Source organism: Taeniopygia guttata, chromosome 30 (genome assembly GCF_048771995.1).
Source record: "Taeniopygia guttata chromosome 30, bTaeGut7.mat, whole genome shotgun sequence".
NCBI lineage: Eukaryota > Metazoa > Chordata > Aves > Passeriformes > Estrildidae > Taeniopygia > Taeniopygia guttata.
In genome coordinates this window covers 5,454,261-5,469,622 of record NC_133055.1, presented here as the reverse complement: position 1 = coordinate 5,469,622, position 15,362 = coordinate 5,454,261, and the positions used below count along the sequence as shown (strand labels likewise).

The window sequence follows — 15,362 nt, the reverse complement described above, 5'->3', positions numbered from 1 at the left end:
TTATTTACACCTGCCCCACTAAAAGAGAGACCTATCCCTGTCTGTGCTGGTGTCCAGGATCCTGAGCTGGGCTCTCCCTGCCCTGCTTGGAGCCCCTCACCCCCTGCCTGCCGAGACATCCTGCCAGCCCAGCTGACTGCTTTTTGCCAGTCCTGCTGGGGCACCGAGCTGACTGCTTTCTGAGAGTCCTGCTGGGGCACGGAGCCGGCTGCCCCGGGGTTTGTGAAGCAAAGCCTCTCTCCAGCCCTTCCCCCTTCGGACAAAGCCGCCATGGCCCCGCGCTGCCGAGCCCGGCCGGAGCGCCCCCTGCAGCCGCGTGGGGGTCAGCGCACCTGCCCTGCCCCGGGAGCCACAGCGCCCCTGCTGGCTGTGCCCGGAACTGCACCGCAGGGAAAGCGCCACGGCCCAAAGGCCGGGACTGGGCTCTGCTCTGTTTGCTGTTCGTGCCGCAGCTGCTGCTGCTTGTTTGCCTTGTTATACACACTAGGAAAGAGCTGACATTCCTATTCCCATATCTTTGCCTGCCTGAGAGCCCCTTGATTTCATTATTCTAATAATTTGGAGGGAGGGGGTTTACATTCTCCATTCCACAGGAGGCTTTTTGCTGCCTTCCCTAGCAGACACCTGTCTTGTAAACCAAGACCAGTTTTGGCACCCGATGTGCAGCCTGAGGGCATTGAGAGAAACAGGGTGAAATAAGAATAACAATTCTTGAGTAACATAATTTTTTGTTGTTGCACTGGATATAGAAACCTTGTTAGGTGTCACCATGTGGTCTAGCTTACCCTGGTTTGGGTGGCACATGGTTGTGGCTACATTTTTCCCATCCTATAACTATGGCAAATCTGGCTGATAATCAATTTGTTTGATGGGTTAATATGGTGAGGAATTTATGGATTTTTAATTTCCTCTGGTCTGTGGGCACACAGATTTGAGGCTACCACACACTAACTGTATGTGTTTGGAATTACTTTAATAATGGTACCTACTGTGAGGAAATGACACCAGTTTTCCCCCAACTCCTCAGCCAGCTCTTTGGGTCTACAGTGGTTGGTGTTCCTGCTATGCCTGTTAAGCCTATTCTGTTCAGCATTCAGAGGTAAGGGAAGATTGACTTAGATAACTATCGTAGCAGGGCGTCCCCAGCCTGTAATAATTAGCACTGACTCCATGATTCCAGAAGGCTGATCAATCACTTTATTACATTATCCTATACTATACTGCTAAGAAACACTCATCGCTCTTGCAGACAGTCTGATACAGACAGACCAGACTGGTTAATTGAAATCCAAACACCATCACCATTGGCCAATTTAGAAATCACCCTTTGATAAACAAATCTCCATAACACATTCCACATGTGCACAACAACAGGTGCAGCAGGTGAAGATTAAAATTGTTTCTCATTCTTTTCTCTGAGCTTTCTCACAGCTTCTCACAGCTTCCCAGGAAAATCCTGGGAGAGCTCTCTCTGCTCACAGGATATGTGATTACCACAGGTCAGTTGTGACAATGCAGGTCCAAGGACACCACGGTGACACTACGGAACCTCATGGAACCAAGGGTCCATGGTGACCTTGTGCAGCCGCAGCGTCACAGAGGAGCCGCTGTGACACAGCGAGGGCACACGGAGCCCAGGGGCCATTGTGACACATCAGGGCTCTGTGGAACCACGAAGCCATTGTGACACTGCAAGGGCTCATGGAAGCACGGGGCCATTGTGACACTGCAGCAGCAAGGGGAACATTGTGACACTCCAGGGCCTGATGGAGCCAAGGAGACCATTGTGACACTGTGGGGTCCATGGAACCAAGGGAACATGGAACAGGTCTGGCTGGCTGGGCCTCCTGGGGATCACCTGACAGGTCCGGCTGACCTTGGCATGTCGAGGGCTGCTTCTCATCTGCCCCTGAAGCACTGGGGATCTGGGCTTTCCTCCCTATGGGAGAGAACTGTCCTTTTCCTCCAAGGACCCAGGGCTGAAATTTGGATTCCTTCAAATTTCCTTATATACAAAGATTGTTCCCAGATGAAATCTGCCAGGTCTGAGACAGATCTGGCTGCCTTGGCCACCCAAGGGCCACCTCTTATCTGCCTTTCAAATACTGCGACCATGTGCTTTTCTTTATTATGGGGAAAAAACATGCACTTCAACTAGGCACCCATGACCAAAATTGGGGATCTGCCTCCAGAATTCCCTATATCCAAGGATAGCTCCCAGATAAAAGCTGCCAGGACTGACAAGTCTGGCTGTCCTTGGCTTCCTGAGGGCTGGCACTCATGTGCCTCTGAAACACTGGGGCTCTGTGCTTTCCTTCCTAATGAAAAGAACTCTTTTTCCTGTCCAGGTGCTCATGGCCAAAAGTGAGATTCCACCTCCAAAATGCCCTGTGTCCAAGGACAGCCCCTAGATGAAAGGTGCCAGGAGAGACAGGTCTGGCTGCCCTTGCCCTCATGAGGGCTCCCTCTCATCTGCATTTGAAACACTGGGGCTCTGTGTTTTCCTTCCTATGGAAAAGAGCCCTCCTTCTTATTGACAGACAAATGGCCAAAACTGGGGTTCCACTTCCCAATTTCCCTATATCCAAGGGTTGCTCCAAATCAAAATCTGCCAGTACCGTAAAGCCTGGCTGGCCTTGGCCTCTGGTGGCTGCCGCTGCCACACTGGGGCTCGGTTCTTCCCTTCCCATGGAGATCACTGTGACACTGTGGGCACCTCATGGAACCAAGGGGATCATTGTGGCACCACTGGAGCCCATGGAACCAAGGGGCCATGGTGACACCGCGGGGCTTCATGGACCCAGAGACCATTATGACTCTGTGGGGTCTGATGGAACCATGGAGACCATTGGGACCCTTCAGGGCCTGGTGTCACCAAGGGGGCATTGTGACACCTCAGGGCCTCCTGGAAGCAAGGGACCATTGGGACACTGTGGGTCCCCATGGAACCGAGTGAACATGGATGAGGTCTGGCTGGCTTGGCCTGCCAGGGACCACCTGACAGGTCTGGCTGATGTTCGAATGCCAAGGGCTGCCTCTTATCAGCTCCTGTAGCAATGGGGCTCCGTGCTCTCCTTTGTATGGAAAAGAACTGTCTGTCTTTTCAGATGCCCATTGCCAAAACTGACACTCTGCCCAAAAAATTTCCTATATTCAAGGGTATCTCTAAGAACAGAATCTGGCAGCTCTGGCTGGCCTTGTCCTCTGGTGGTAACCTCTCATTTGCCCCTAAAACAGTGGGGCTCTGTTCCTTCATTCCTATGGAAAAGAACTGGTCTTCATGTCCAGGAACCATGGCCAAAATTAGAATTGGCCACTGAGCCCGGCCGGGCTCACGGAACCATCTGCAGCCCCGGGCAGATATTGACTCTGCCAGTGCTGCCATCCTCCCTCCAGTGAGAGAAAAGGACACAGGGCAGGCACACAGAAGACACCGAGGTCAGTGAAGAGGAAGTTGAGTCCCAGATGGGAGGGATGAGGAGATGCCTTGATCTTGGGGCTGAAATCCTCTGCTAAAGCTGTGGAGAAGGATGTCATTGATACATCAGACTCTCTTTTTCCCTATAAGGCATTGAAAAGTATGGGGAGATGACTTGTTTCAGTAAAGGCCTCCATGATAAAGTAAGCAAATCTTGAAGTACCTGTGATCCCATGAGAAGTTTGAAAAGAAAGACTGATGAGACCCTGTGCCCTCAGGGAGAGAAGAAGACCTCTGTTCCCACAGATTAAAATGATTTCAGAAATAGATGAAGAGAACTTTGCCACTAAAAATCTCATCTTTAAACTAATATCCCTTAAGTTAACATGGGCTATAAATACAGTTTTGGGAATTGCTGTGAAAATATGGGAGGGATTTGACAGTTACAGATTTTTCTGGGCAGCTGCTATTTGTGGAAATGAAAAGCTATGAGATAACTGTATTCTTGTGGAGAAGTCTCCATAACATTATCAAGAGGAACTTCCCTCCTGAAGCGAACTGACAGAAAATGTTAGCTTTGGTGTCTTTACATTGTCAGGTCGTATGGAGAGGGGAAGTGTTCTGAAAGTTTTGTTCTGATTCTTATTACTCTTTCATTTAGTTACAGTTGATAAACTTTTCTTTAAAAGTTTAAACTTTTCTTTTGAAGTTCTGAACCTACTTTGACTTGCTCCTAATCCTATCTCAGAGCAGGAAATGAGTAAGCATATTCTAGTGAGTGCACTGGTAATTAGCCAGCACTGAACCCACCACACTAATTGGTGCATTGGCCAAGAAATCTCAAAATGGTGAACCAAAACCACAACAGAAACTTCCTGATGAACTGCACGAGAGCAGAGGGAAATCAAGGCAGAGCCATGGTTTGTCAGAACTTGTTGATCCTAATGAGCCCCGTGGTGCATTTGGAACTGAGCCCTGGAACCTCGGGGCCTGAGAGGAGATTGCACAAAACTTTCCAGGAGTTAAAATCAAGAGCAAACACCCAAAATGTCTCAATGCATTAATAGATCCCACTGAGGTCCATCTCCAACAAAGGCTCCTTATGGACTCTTTGGAGGAGAGAACTGGAGACCAGGATGGCACAAAAACCTCTCAGAGACTCAAAATGGCACAAAAACCTCTCAGTGTGGAAAAGAAAATCCAAAGTATCTGAAAAAAGTTGAGTATCTAAAAGTATTAATGAGCTCCACTGAGTGTCAGTACAAATCTCTCAAGGGACTCGTTAAAGCAGATAATTGGGGCCATGATTGCACAAACCTCTCACAGAGTCTGGATCAAAAGGGAAACACCAAGTACCTTAAAATAACTGAAGTACCTTGAAGCATTAATGAGCCCCTCTGAGTGTTGTCACTGACAAAGGCTCTCCAGGGACAAATTACAGCAGATAATTGGAGGCCAGGATTGCACAAACCTCTCAGAGACTCCAAGGCAAAAGCAAAGCCCAAAGTCCTTTGAAAAACCTGCAGTCCCTGGGGAAAAACCAGGAGCCCCCAGGGCCATTCCTGACCAAGGCTCCCCAGGGACTCCTTCCAGCAGATCCTTGAGGCCACTGGGATGTGGGCTAGGGGGGGATGCTGAGGGCAGGACCAGGGGCTGACAGCGCCCAGCCTGGCTGGGGCTGTGCCAGGAGGCCCCAGGGCCTCAGGACAAGGTGTCTCCTCCCAGCCCTTGGTGGCACAGACCCTGCTGTGCCCCAGGGCACCAAGACTTGGCTTCTCTTTGTCCCCACCTGTCATCAGTGCCTCCAGTTCTCTGCTCTGCCTGGGGCCTGGGGACACTTTCTCAGTCTTGTCCCTCAGTGGGACCCATTAAAAGTCCAAGAAACTTTGGAGTGTGATTCTGACTTGGAGTTCTGGAGAGGTTTCTGCAGCTCCCTCTCAGGGCCTGATGTTCAGGGCCTGAGCACAAAGCCCCAGAGGGTCATTAAAGTCCTTGTGCTGTGTCTGTGCTGCTGAGCTGGGCCGGGCTCCTGGCACAGAGGGTGATCCTGGTAACCAAGGAGAGCTTCAAAAGCACATTTCTCTCGTGAGCAGCTCTTCTCCCAGCCCAGCAGGGCAGGGGCACTGCCTGCAGCCAGCCCGGGCACAGCACAGAGGCACAGAGAGCTTCAATCAGTCAGGGCTGGGAAGGGGCTGAGAAGTGCCTGGGGCAGAATCACTGCCAGCCCTTGGCACAGGAACCTCTGGCTGCAGGACAATGCAGCTGCAGCTCCTGGAGTGATCTCCTAAAGCTGGAACATCCCAATGCCCACAGACCCTGTGAGTACAACTCTGAGTATTTCTGGTGCAGGGCAGGTGAAATGCTCATAAAGCTCTGAGATGCTGAGGGGTTCTGGTCAGTCATAGAATTTTTCCAACACAACGATTTTGATAAAAAGGAAGAAATTTCCTAAGACTTTTTTTTCAGTTTCCTATTATTGGAGAGTGACAGGGAAGGGGGGTAAATATTAATGGTGGTTTATGAATTTTGACAAGTGCATGAGATATCCAAACTGTTATTTTAGTGATCAATAGGTTCACAGGAGATCCCTCATGTGCTTTCAGCCACTCTGCCCATGGACAGCAGCAGCACCACCTTTGCTGGAGCCATCAGGCTCAGTCTGAGCTGTCCTTGCTGAAAGCTGCAAACAGAACCTGCCCCCAGCCAGTGCCCAGCAAACAGGCAGGGTTCTGTCAGGCCAAGGAGAGTGCACAGAGATTTGGGGTCTGGGAGTGCTGACAGGGAGAGATCAGGCACAGGGAAACACCTGCAGGAGGAAAATCTCCTGGAAGCAGAGAGAAGATCAGGGAAGGAGAGAGAACAAAACCCAGAAATGCTGAGGCAGGGAGAGTTTAGAGTTTAGAGATGTAAAGCCAGGGAATCTCAGAAAAACGGAAAGCTGGACAAGACAAACGCAGGTCCAAACCAATGTGGTTAATCAAGCGTTCTCCCTTTATTCAAGATAAGGTGGTAGTTTATATAAGCTTCTACATAGTTTACAAAAACAAAGACACTCTGATTGGCAAACCAATATTGTTTACCTTTTCCTTAAAACGGCCTACACTTCACACTATAAAACCTATACTAATTCACACCCAAGCAACCTAGTGGTCCCCCTCACACCTTAAGACATTTTCTATCTGCGCCACAAGCTCTGAGTTTCTAACTGCGTCAGAGGCTTGAAGGCCTCACCAGGCCTCAATCTGAGGCCTAGAGACTGGAGTAGCTCAAATCTCATAACTCATGTCCTCTTTCTCTCAAAAATGCTGCAACAATTCTCTCTTTTTCTTTTTGAGCTACCCAGGCTGAAGTGAAGGCGCGATGAACTAATTTTTGCACACACTGTAAAAAACACGGTATAACAATTAAAATAACTATAAAGATAAAAAGAAGTACAATACCAAAACAAATTAAGTCTTTGACCCAGCCAGAAAAACCTAAAAAAATTGAGCCAGTTATCAAATGGAGTGTCCACTACAGTAAGTTTTTTCATGTTGTCCTTCAATTGCGTTAACTGTTTATAAATCGATTGAGAATGGTCAGACAAATTCATGCAGCACATGCCCTCAAATTCTTCGCACCCATGTCCTTGTGCTAAAAGAAGGAAATCAATTGCAGGTCTGTTTTGTAGAACCGCATGATGGGTACCATCTACATCTGCAGCAAGCTCACTTATCAATTTAGATGTGATATTAATTTGTTTTCCTGTCCAGCAGGCTAGAGTTCTCAATTGTGTGAGCGCTTTTGATGAGGCGACCCCTGGGGCAAAGAGTGAGGCCACCACTACAGAGGCACGCCCCCACAATAACACTAAAATCTTTACAATTAGGGTCCATTTGGAGAACACTGCGTTTTGCTCGTTGAGTCTTCTGAGGCAATTCGAGAACCTGATGTATGGTGGGAGTAAAAAGCGTCAACCTACCAATATAACATGGGCCTCCCCTAGCATTCTGAGGGACTGCTGACCAGGCTCGGTCCCCACAAATGAGGAAGGTTCCTGGGGGCAGTTTTCCTGCACCACCTCTTGGCGGTGTCACAGATTGAGTCGAATTGTTACAATATTCTGAATAGTTGTAATACAATGGTGATCTGGGAGACAACCAAGTGTCGTCATCTGTCAATTTTCCATTTTCTTGAGTTGGTTTGGTAGCATAAGATCCAAATATCAAACAGTAATTTCCTGGGACAAAACCCAAAAGACTAAATTCTTGAAAACTGTCATCAGTAAATTTAAGGTTTTGCACAAATGCAACAGCTTGCACTCCCAGAGTGCTATTTAAATTTATTTGAGCTTGGGTCCAAGTTTTGAACTCTGCCATGGGACCCAACGAGACTCCAATTTAACAAGTATAAAAAGGGGGTTAAATGGTGTGGCTAACAACAGGCAGAATTAATCTTGCCTAGTTTGTTTGGCCCAAGTGATCCACATATTTTCTCTCTTCTCAATGTCAAGGATTCCAAATACTTCAACAACCAAAACACTGCTTAATAAAAACATTGAGGCCCACCACATTCTTCTCAGGTTTTTGAATGCCCTGTCTAACATGAAAGAAACAATCTTAATTCTAAACATAAACTATAACTTCTAATAAACTAACTTCTGATAAATCTAACTTCACACTTATGATATTTCAACTTATTTTCTCTGAACTCTACAAAATTAATTTTCATCGGAACAGGATTCATCACGGGATGTTCCAGGCGAACTGTTGTCGTTCACGTTGTTATCACTGCGGGTTGATATCTTTTTCATCTATTTTTAAAATTCTGTTTCTGCCTTTTCGTATCAATGCAGCAAGAGCATCTGTCCTGCCCATCACACGACTTCTTGGTTGGACGGGTAAAAACACTCACTCAAGTAGAATTTCTGTTGATCCACGTTGGGACCTCCCTCTTTTTCTTTTGCCATTGAAAGACAATGGCAAGATGAACAGAAAAATCACAGGCATTACTAAAACTTATTAAAAACTTAGCAAAAAAAAAAATAAAATTCTATAACATCATTAAAAACACACTTATAAAAAAAAAACTCAAAGCCCACGATCTTCTGTGGGTGAAACACAAATCTTTGCACAATCCACTTTTGCTGTGCATCCTCTGATCCACTTGTGGAGAGATCAGTGCCCTCTTGCAATTGATAAGTTCCACATTCTTCACTGAAATCCATCTAGATTCTGCACCTGTTAAAACACAAACAAACCCAACACCCCCACTGGGACTGGAGGGTCCTCTTTCAATTCTGTTCCCTAAAACTTGCATGAAGAAATGGAAATATCAACATCTTTGTTATAAACATAAAAAAACACATTAAGAACAAAACAATGCACATAGTAAAGAAACTAACAACAAATAAAAATCAATCAGATAATACACAATCAATATTACATATAAAATCACAGTTACCAAGTGCTACACTATCAAATTGTCATCCCAGAGTCTGCAGCAGCTGAAAAACCATAAAACAACAGAGATTTGGATAAAACATGTCCGGATCATGTCTCTCCAAAACTCCCTTTGAGGCTCAGCTGTCCTGTATGGTCAAATTGTCAAGCCAAAAGGACTTGAATACTTTTTGATGCAGAAAACATCTGGATCAATCACACCATCCACGTAGAGCCAGAGCCTGGCCAGAGCTCGAACTCTAATTGGAGGATATGTTTAAAACAAAAGTCTTAGAAATAACAGTTATAAGTAAAAAACCTTATTATTAACAATTTATCAAAACATCAAATAATTGAACCTGTCAGAAATTTCCTTCAAGACAAAAATTCTCTAAATACAATAAACCTTTTCTTCAAAAATCTGAAAATTTGAAGTCTGAAATCTTGAACCAAAATTTGGACAAAAAATTTTTAAAAGAAGATGAATTGCAGCTGCATAGAAGATTAGACAAAAAAAAAATCACATGAGTAATTAAAGAGTCAAAAACACAGGATCCTGAAAGAACACATCTTGCAATCAATCACCTAGAAAGACAATAAAACATATGAAAACTTGTTGCAGCATTTTTGAGAGAAAGAGGGCATGAATTGTGAAAGTTGAGCTACTCCAGGCTAGGCCTCAGATTGAGGCCTGGTGGGGCCTTCAGGCCTCTGACGCAGTTAGAAATTCAGAGTTGTGGCGCAGATAGAAAATAGTCTTAAGGTACTGTGGGGACCATGGGGTGTGAACTAGTATAGGTTTTATGGTGTACAGTGTAGGCCGTTTTAAGGAAAAGGTAAACAATGTTAGCCTACCAATCAGAGTGTCTTTGTTTCTGTAAACTATATAGAAGCTTATATAAACTACCGCCTGATTTTGAATAAACGGAGAACGTTGCATTAATCATATTGATTGGATGTGCGTTTGTCTTGTCCAGTTTCCCGTTTTCCTGAGGTTCCCTGGCTTTAAGTGGCGCCCGCACAGGGACTCAGGAGGCTCCGAAAAGGCTGCCAAATTACTTTTAGAGTAACGGGCAGTCGAGTTTGAGTCGCGCGACAGAAATTCAGGTCCAAATCGCCTCATGGTGACGGGACCGGGATCCCAAATTCACTTTTTGTGAACGGGGATCAAGTGGGACGGAGCAGAAGTCTCCAAACTCCGAATTGGGCCGTTCCCAACGGGAGGAAAAAGACTCTTCGCATTGTTGTTTGTTTGCGAGAGTCCGTGGAGCACTGGGAAGACCTCGGCGTTCACAAGAGACCCGAATGGCGGGGGTGGACGTGGCCGAGGCCGGGGAGCTGGAGCGGAGCTGCTGCCTTGCCAAAGAAAAGCGAGAGCGAAGCAAACCGCGGAGGTGAGGTAAGCCGCAGACAGACAGAGAGGGTGAAAGTTCACCATGGATGGAGATTTACAGGCTTCAGTGCGGCTGCTCTTTCATATTCTCTCAAAGAGAGCTGAAAAAGTTAAAGAAGCCGATTTAGAACAGTTGGTCCTTTGGGCAAGAAGCAAAGGCAAGCTGCAAAAACCTTCCCTGCTTTTTAGTGAAACCGAATAGCGAGAGCTGGGGCAGCTGCTTTGGGTTGCAGTGATAGAGGGCAAAAAGGACAAGAAAACACTATTAGAGCTTGGAGGTGTTTGGAAGAAAGTTTCACATACCTTACAGAGCATGGCCGCGGAGAAAGAGGCAGCGGAAGCTGCAATTCGAGCATTTGAGCAGTCCACAGCAGAACAAATAGAAACGCGAAAGCCATCGCGGGTTGAAAAATTCTTTAATGTTTGTAATATGCGGCCAGTGCGCGGGCAGAAAGCCCCAGTCAGCCCCTCTGTCAGAGATGTTGTTGCTCGTTTGGAGGGCGGCACGGAGCCGGGCAGCGCGGGGCCGGCCGGCGCGAGACAAAGCAGGGATGTGGCTGCGCCCGGAGCGGAAGTGTGCTCACGAGCGGCGGATGTTAACAGCTCGGTGGTTTCGCGAAATGCGGAAGACCAGGAAGTGGCCCTCCCGGGTCCCTCGGGAGGCGGGGAGACACCTGAGGAGGCAGGCGGAGCTGGTGACGAAACAGGGCTGAGTCAGGAGGAGGAACTCAGGGGCGGAGATCAAGGCAGAGACCAGGGCGGAGACGGGAGCGAGGCGGCGCTGGCCCCGCGCCCCCCCGCAGCGGCGGCGGCGGCGGCTGCCACTGGTGCGTGCAAACGCAGAGGAGCGGCTCGCCGATACCTGGCGACGGCGGCGGCCGCGGCCAGCAGCCTATCGCGCGGTTTGGAGGGGCTGGACACCCCAATGCTAGCGGAGTGGCAGAAGTAGCCACCCAAACAACACCAGAGCAGAGCCCCGAAAATGCCAGTTCCCATCCCACCACGGTAGCGCTGCGCAGCCCTCTCCCACCGAGTTCAGATTCTGACGACTCAGAGCCAGACTTTCCGGTTGTCAATTGCAGCAGGGACACGCGATCACAGAACAAGATACAAAGACCAAATACGTTACAGAAAGAAATAGCCCGCCTTGCCACCCTTTCGAATCGTCAGGCTCCACCAGTGGAACCTTCCACTGGCCAGCAATTGGCATCGCCAGCAGTTTTAAAAAATCCCTTGCAGTCCCGATGGGCGCCAGTTGTGAAAGATGCTCTTTTAGATGGTGACTGGAAAGCTGCCAGCTCCCTGGCTTGTCCTGTAATAGTGTCTAATGGGAATGCCATCTGGGAGCCCCATGACTGGAAAATCCTACAATCAGCTAAGCAGACAGTCACCGCTTATGGGATCAGATCAGAAGCAGCCAGGAACATCATTCAGTATATATTCACAGCAGATGTGCTTTGTCCTAGTGATTCGTCTAACATTGCATCCCTGCTTCTGACACCTTCTCAATTCCTCATGTTTGAAAGGGAATGGAAGCGGTTGGCAATTGAGGAGGCCAACAAACACACAGATGCGGGAGACCCCTTTTTTGGAGTCCAGCCAGATATGCTGACTGGGCGAGGACCATATGCAACCAATCAGGTGCAACTTACCTTTCCTGTTGAAATACATAAATTGTCACAGCAATTGGCCCATCAAGCTTTGCTTTTGGTACCAGACAAGAAAAAGTCAGCATCCTATGCCACCATAAAGCAAGGAGCCACTGAACCATTTGGACAATTTATTGATAGGCTGTCAGCTGCTTTAAAGGATGCACCTGACGTGCCACCAGACGTTCAGGAACATTTATTCCGATCCCTTGCTTTTGAGAATGCTAACCCACCCACCAGAACCATCCTAGCCACCCTCCCTCAGGGCTGTCCAGTCGATGAGATGCTTGTCAGAGCCACACGCGCAGAACAGAGCAACCAAGCTGCGGCATTCGCCGCAACCATCCAGGATGCAATTGAACAACAAGGACACATCATTGCAGCTGCTTTATCAAGCAACAACACAAGGAGACAAAAGACGTAATGAAAAAGTATAGCAGTACTGAGTGTTTTCCATGATGCCAAGAGGGATGGACATTATGCAAATCAAAGTTATTTCAAATACAATGTGGATGAAAATTACTGTAAAAAAAAAAAAATAGACATGTTAATAATGATTTAATTGCTAAAAATGTCTTTGAAAACAAAGATTTGAGAAAAGTCAGTCAGATGGAATGTTGGCATTGAGTTCACAATTTCTGTTTTTGAGTTTTTATAGATAATAAGATAAATAATAATTGTCAAGTTTTTATAGGTAATGATAAGTAGTGATTGTTACTAATGTTATATGAATGCTTTGAAACTATTTTAAACATTTCTTGTTAATAGATTGATCATATAATGTAAGTTGTCTGATTTTTGTGATAAGAATTATTATTAAGATGTTAAGGTATTGAGGTGTTGTTTTAATATTTACAGTCAGTTTTCATATGTTTTATGGGGTTTTTTTTTAGGTGATTGATTGTAAGATGTGTTTTTCAGGATCCTGTGTGTTTGATTTTTTAACTACTCATGTGTTTTCTTTATTCAATTTTCTATGCAGCTGCAGTTCATCTTTTAAAAATTTATAGTCCAAGTTCTGGTTCAAGATTTCAGACTTCAAATTCTCAGATTTTTGAAGAAAAGGTTTGTTGTATTTAGAGAATTTTTGTCTTGAAGGAAATTTTAGACAAGTTCAATTATTTGATGTTTTGATAAATTGTTAATAATAAGGTTTTTCACTTATAACTGTTATTTTTAAGACTTTTGCTTTAAACATATCCTCCAATTAGAGTTCGAGCTCTGGCCAGGCTCTGGCTCTACGTGGATGGTGTGATTGATCCAGATGTTTTCTGCATCAAAAAAGTATTCAAGTCCTTTTGGCTTGACAATTTGACCATACAGGACAGCTGAGCCTCAAAGGGAGTTTTGGAGAGACATGATCCGGACATGTTTTATCCAAATCTCTGTTGTTTTAAGGTTTTTCAGCTGCTGCAGACTCTGGGATGACAATTTGATAGTGTAGCACTTGGTAACTGTGATTTTATATGTAATATTGATTGTATATTATTTGATTGATTTTTATTTGTTGTTAGTTTCTTTACTATATGCATTGTTTTGTTCTTAATGTTTTTCATGTTTATAACAAAGATGTTGATATTTCCATTTCTTCATGCAAGTTTTAGGGAACAGAATTGAGAGAGGACCCTCCAGTCCCTGTGGGGGTGTTGGGTTTGTTTGTGTTTTAACAGGTGCAGAATCAAAATGGATTTCAGTGAAGAATGTGGAACTTCTCAATTGCAAGAGGGCACTGATCTCTCCATAAGTGGATCAGAGGATGCACAGCAAAAGTGGATTGTGCAAAGATTTGTGTTTCACCCACAGAAGATCGTGGGCTTTGAGTTTTTTTTTATAAGTGTGTTTTTAATGATGTTATAGAATTTTTTTTTTTTTTGCTAAGTTTTTAATAAGTTTTAGTAATGCCTGTGATTTTTCTGTTCATCTTGCCATTGTCTTTCAATGGCAAAAGAAAAAGAGGGAGGTCCCAACGTGGATCAACAGAAATTCTACTTGAGTGAGTGTTTTTACCCGTCCAACCAAGAAGTCGTGTGATGGGCAGGACAGATGCTCTTGCTGCATTGATACGAAAAGGCAGAAACAGAATTTTAAAAATAGATGAAAAAGATATCAACCCGCAGTGATAACAACGTGAACGACAACAGTTCGCCTGGAACATCCCGTGATGAATCCTGTTCCGATGAAAATTAATTTTGTAGAGTTCAGAGAAAATAAGTTGAAATATCATAAGTGTGAAGTTAGATTTATCAGAAGTTAGTTTATTAGAAGTTATAGTTTATGTTTAAAATTAAGATTGTTTCTTTCATGTTAGCTGGGTCAAAGGGTATTGCATTTTTTTTAATCTTTATAGTTATTTAAATTGTTATACCGTGTTTTTTACAGTGTGGGCAAAAATTAGTTCATTGCACCTTCACTCCAGCCTGAGTAGCTCAAAAGAAAAAGAGGGAATTGTTGCAGCATTTTTGAGAGAAAGAGGGCATGAATTGTGAAAGTTGAGCTACTCCAGGCTAGGCCTCAGATTGAGGCCTGGTGGGGCCTTCAGGCCTCTGACGCAGTTAGAAATTCAGAGTTGTGGCGCAGATAGAAAATAGTCTTAAGGTACTGTGGGGACCACGGGGTGTGAACTAGTATAGGTTTTATGGTGTACAGTGTAGGCTGTTTTAAGGAAAAGGTAAACAATGTTAGCCTACCAATCAGAGTGTCTTTGTTTCTGTAAACTATATAGAAGCTTATATAAACTACCGCCTGATTTTGAATAAACGGAGAACGTTGCATTAATCATATTGATTGGATGTGCGTTTGTCTTGTCCAGTTTCCCGTTTTCCTGAGGTTCCCTGGCTTTAAAAACTGACTGTAAATATTAAAACAACACCTCAATATCTTAACATCTTAATAATAATTCTTATCACAAAAATCAGACAACTTAGATTATATGATCAGCTTATCAACAAGAAATGTTTAAAATAGTTTAAAACAAACTTTTCAAAGCATTCATATAACATTAGTAACAATCATTACTTTTCATTACCTACAAAAACTTGACAATTATCATTTATCTTATTATCTATAAAACTCAAAAATCGTAATCACTTATATTATTATCTATAAAAACTCAAAAACAGAAATTGTGAACTCAATGCCAACATTCCATCTGACTGACTTTTCTCAAATCTTTGTTTTCAAAGACATTTTTGGCAATTAAATCATTATTAACATTTCTCTCTTTTTTTTTTTACAGTAATTTTCATCCACATTGTATTTGAAATAACTTTGATTTGCATAATGTCCATCCTTCTTGGTATCTTGGAAAACACTCAGTATTGCTATACTTTTTCATTACGTCTTCTGTCTCCTTGTATTGTTGCTTGATAAAGCAGCTGCAATGATGTGTCCTTGTTGTTGAATTGCATCCTGGATGGTTGCGGTGAATGCTGCAGCTTGGTTGCTCTGTTCTGCGCGTGTGGCTCTGACAAGCATCTCATTGA

The 15,362-nt window shown here is 44.8% G+C and overlaps 2 protein-coding genes across 2 annotated transcripts in view; one reads left to right on the top strand and one right to left on the bottom strand.

Annotated features, from left to right (window-relative positions):
• LOC100226816 (uncharacterized) overlaps nucleotides 1–15,362 on the top strand; it is a 1,189,242-nt gene that overhangs the window by 705,312 nt on the left and 468,568 nt on the right. The window lies entirely within an intron of this gene.
• LOC121469068 (uncharacterized) overlaps nucleotides 1–15,362 on the bottom strand; it is a 662,903-nt gene that overhangs the window by 638,545 nt on the left and 8,996 nt on the right. The window contains exon 3 of the mRNA XM_072919760.1: nucleotides 4,401–4,408. Within this exon, the coding sequence (XP_072775861.1) occupies nucleotides 4,401–4,408 (8 nt within the window). The remainder of the gene's footprint in view (nucleotides 1–4,400; nucleotides 4,409–15,362) is intronic.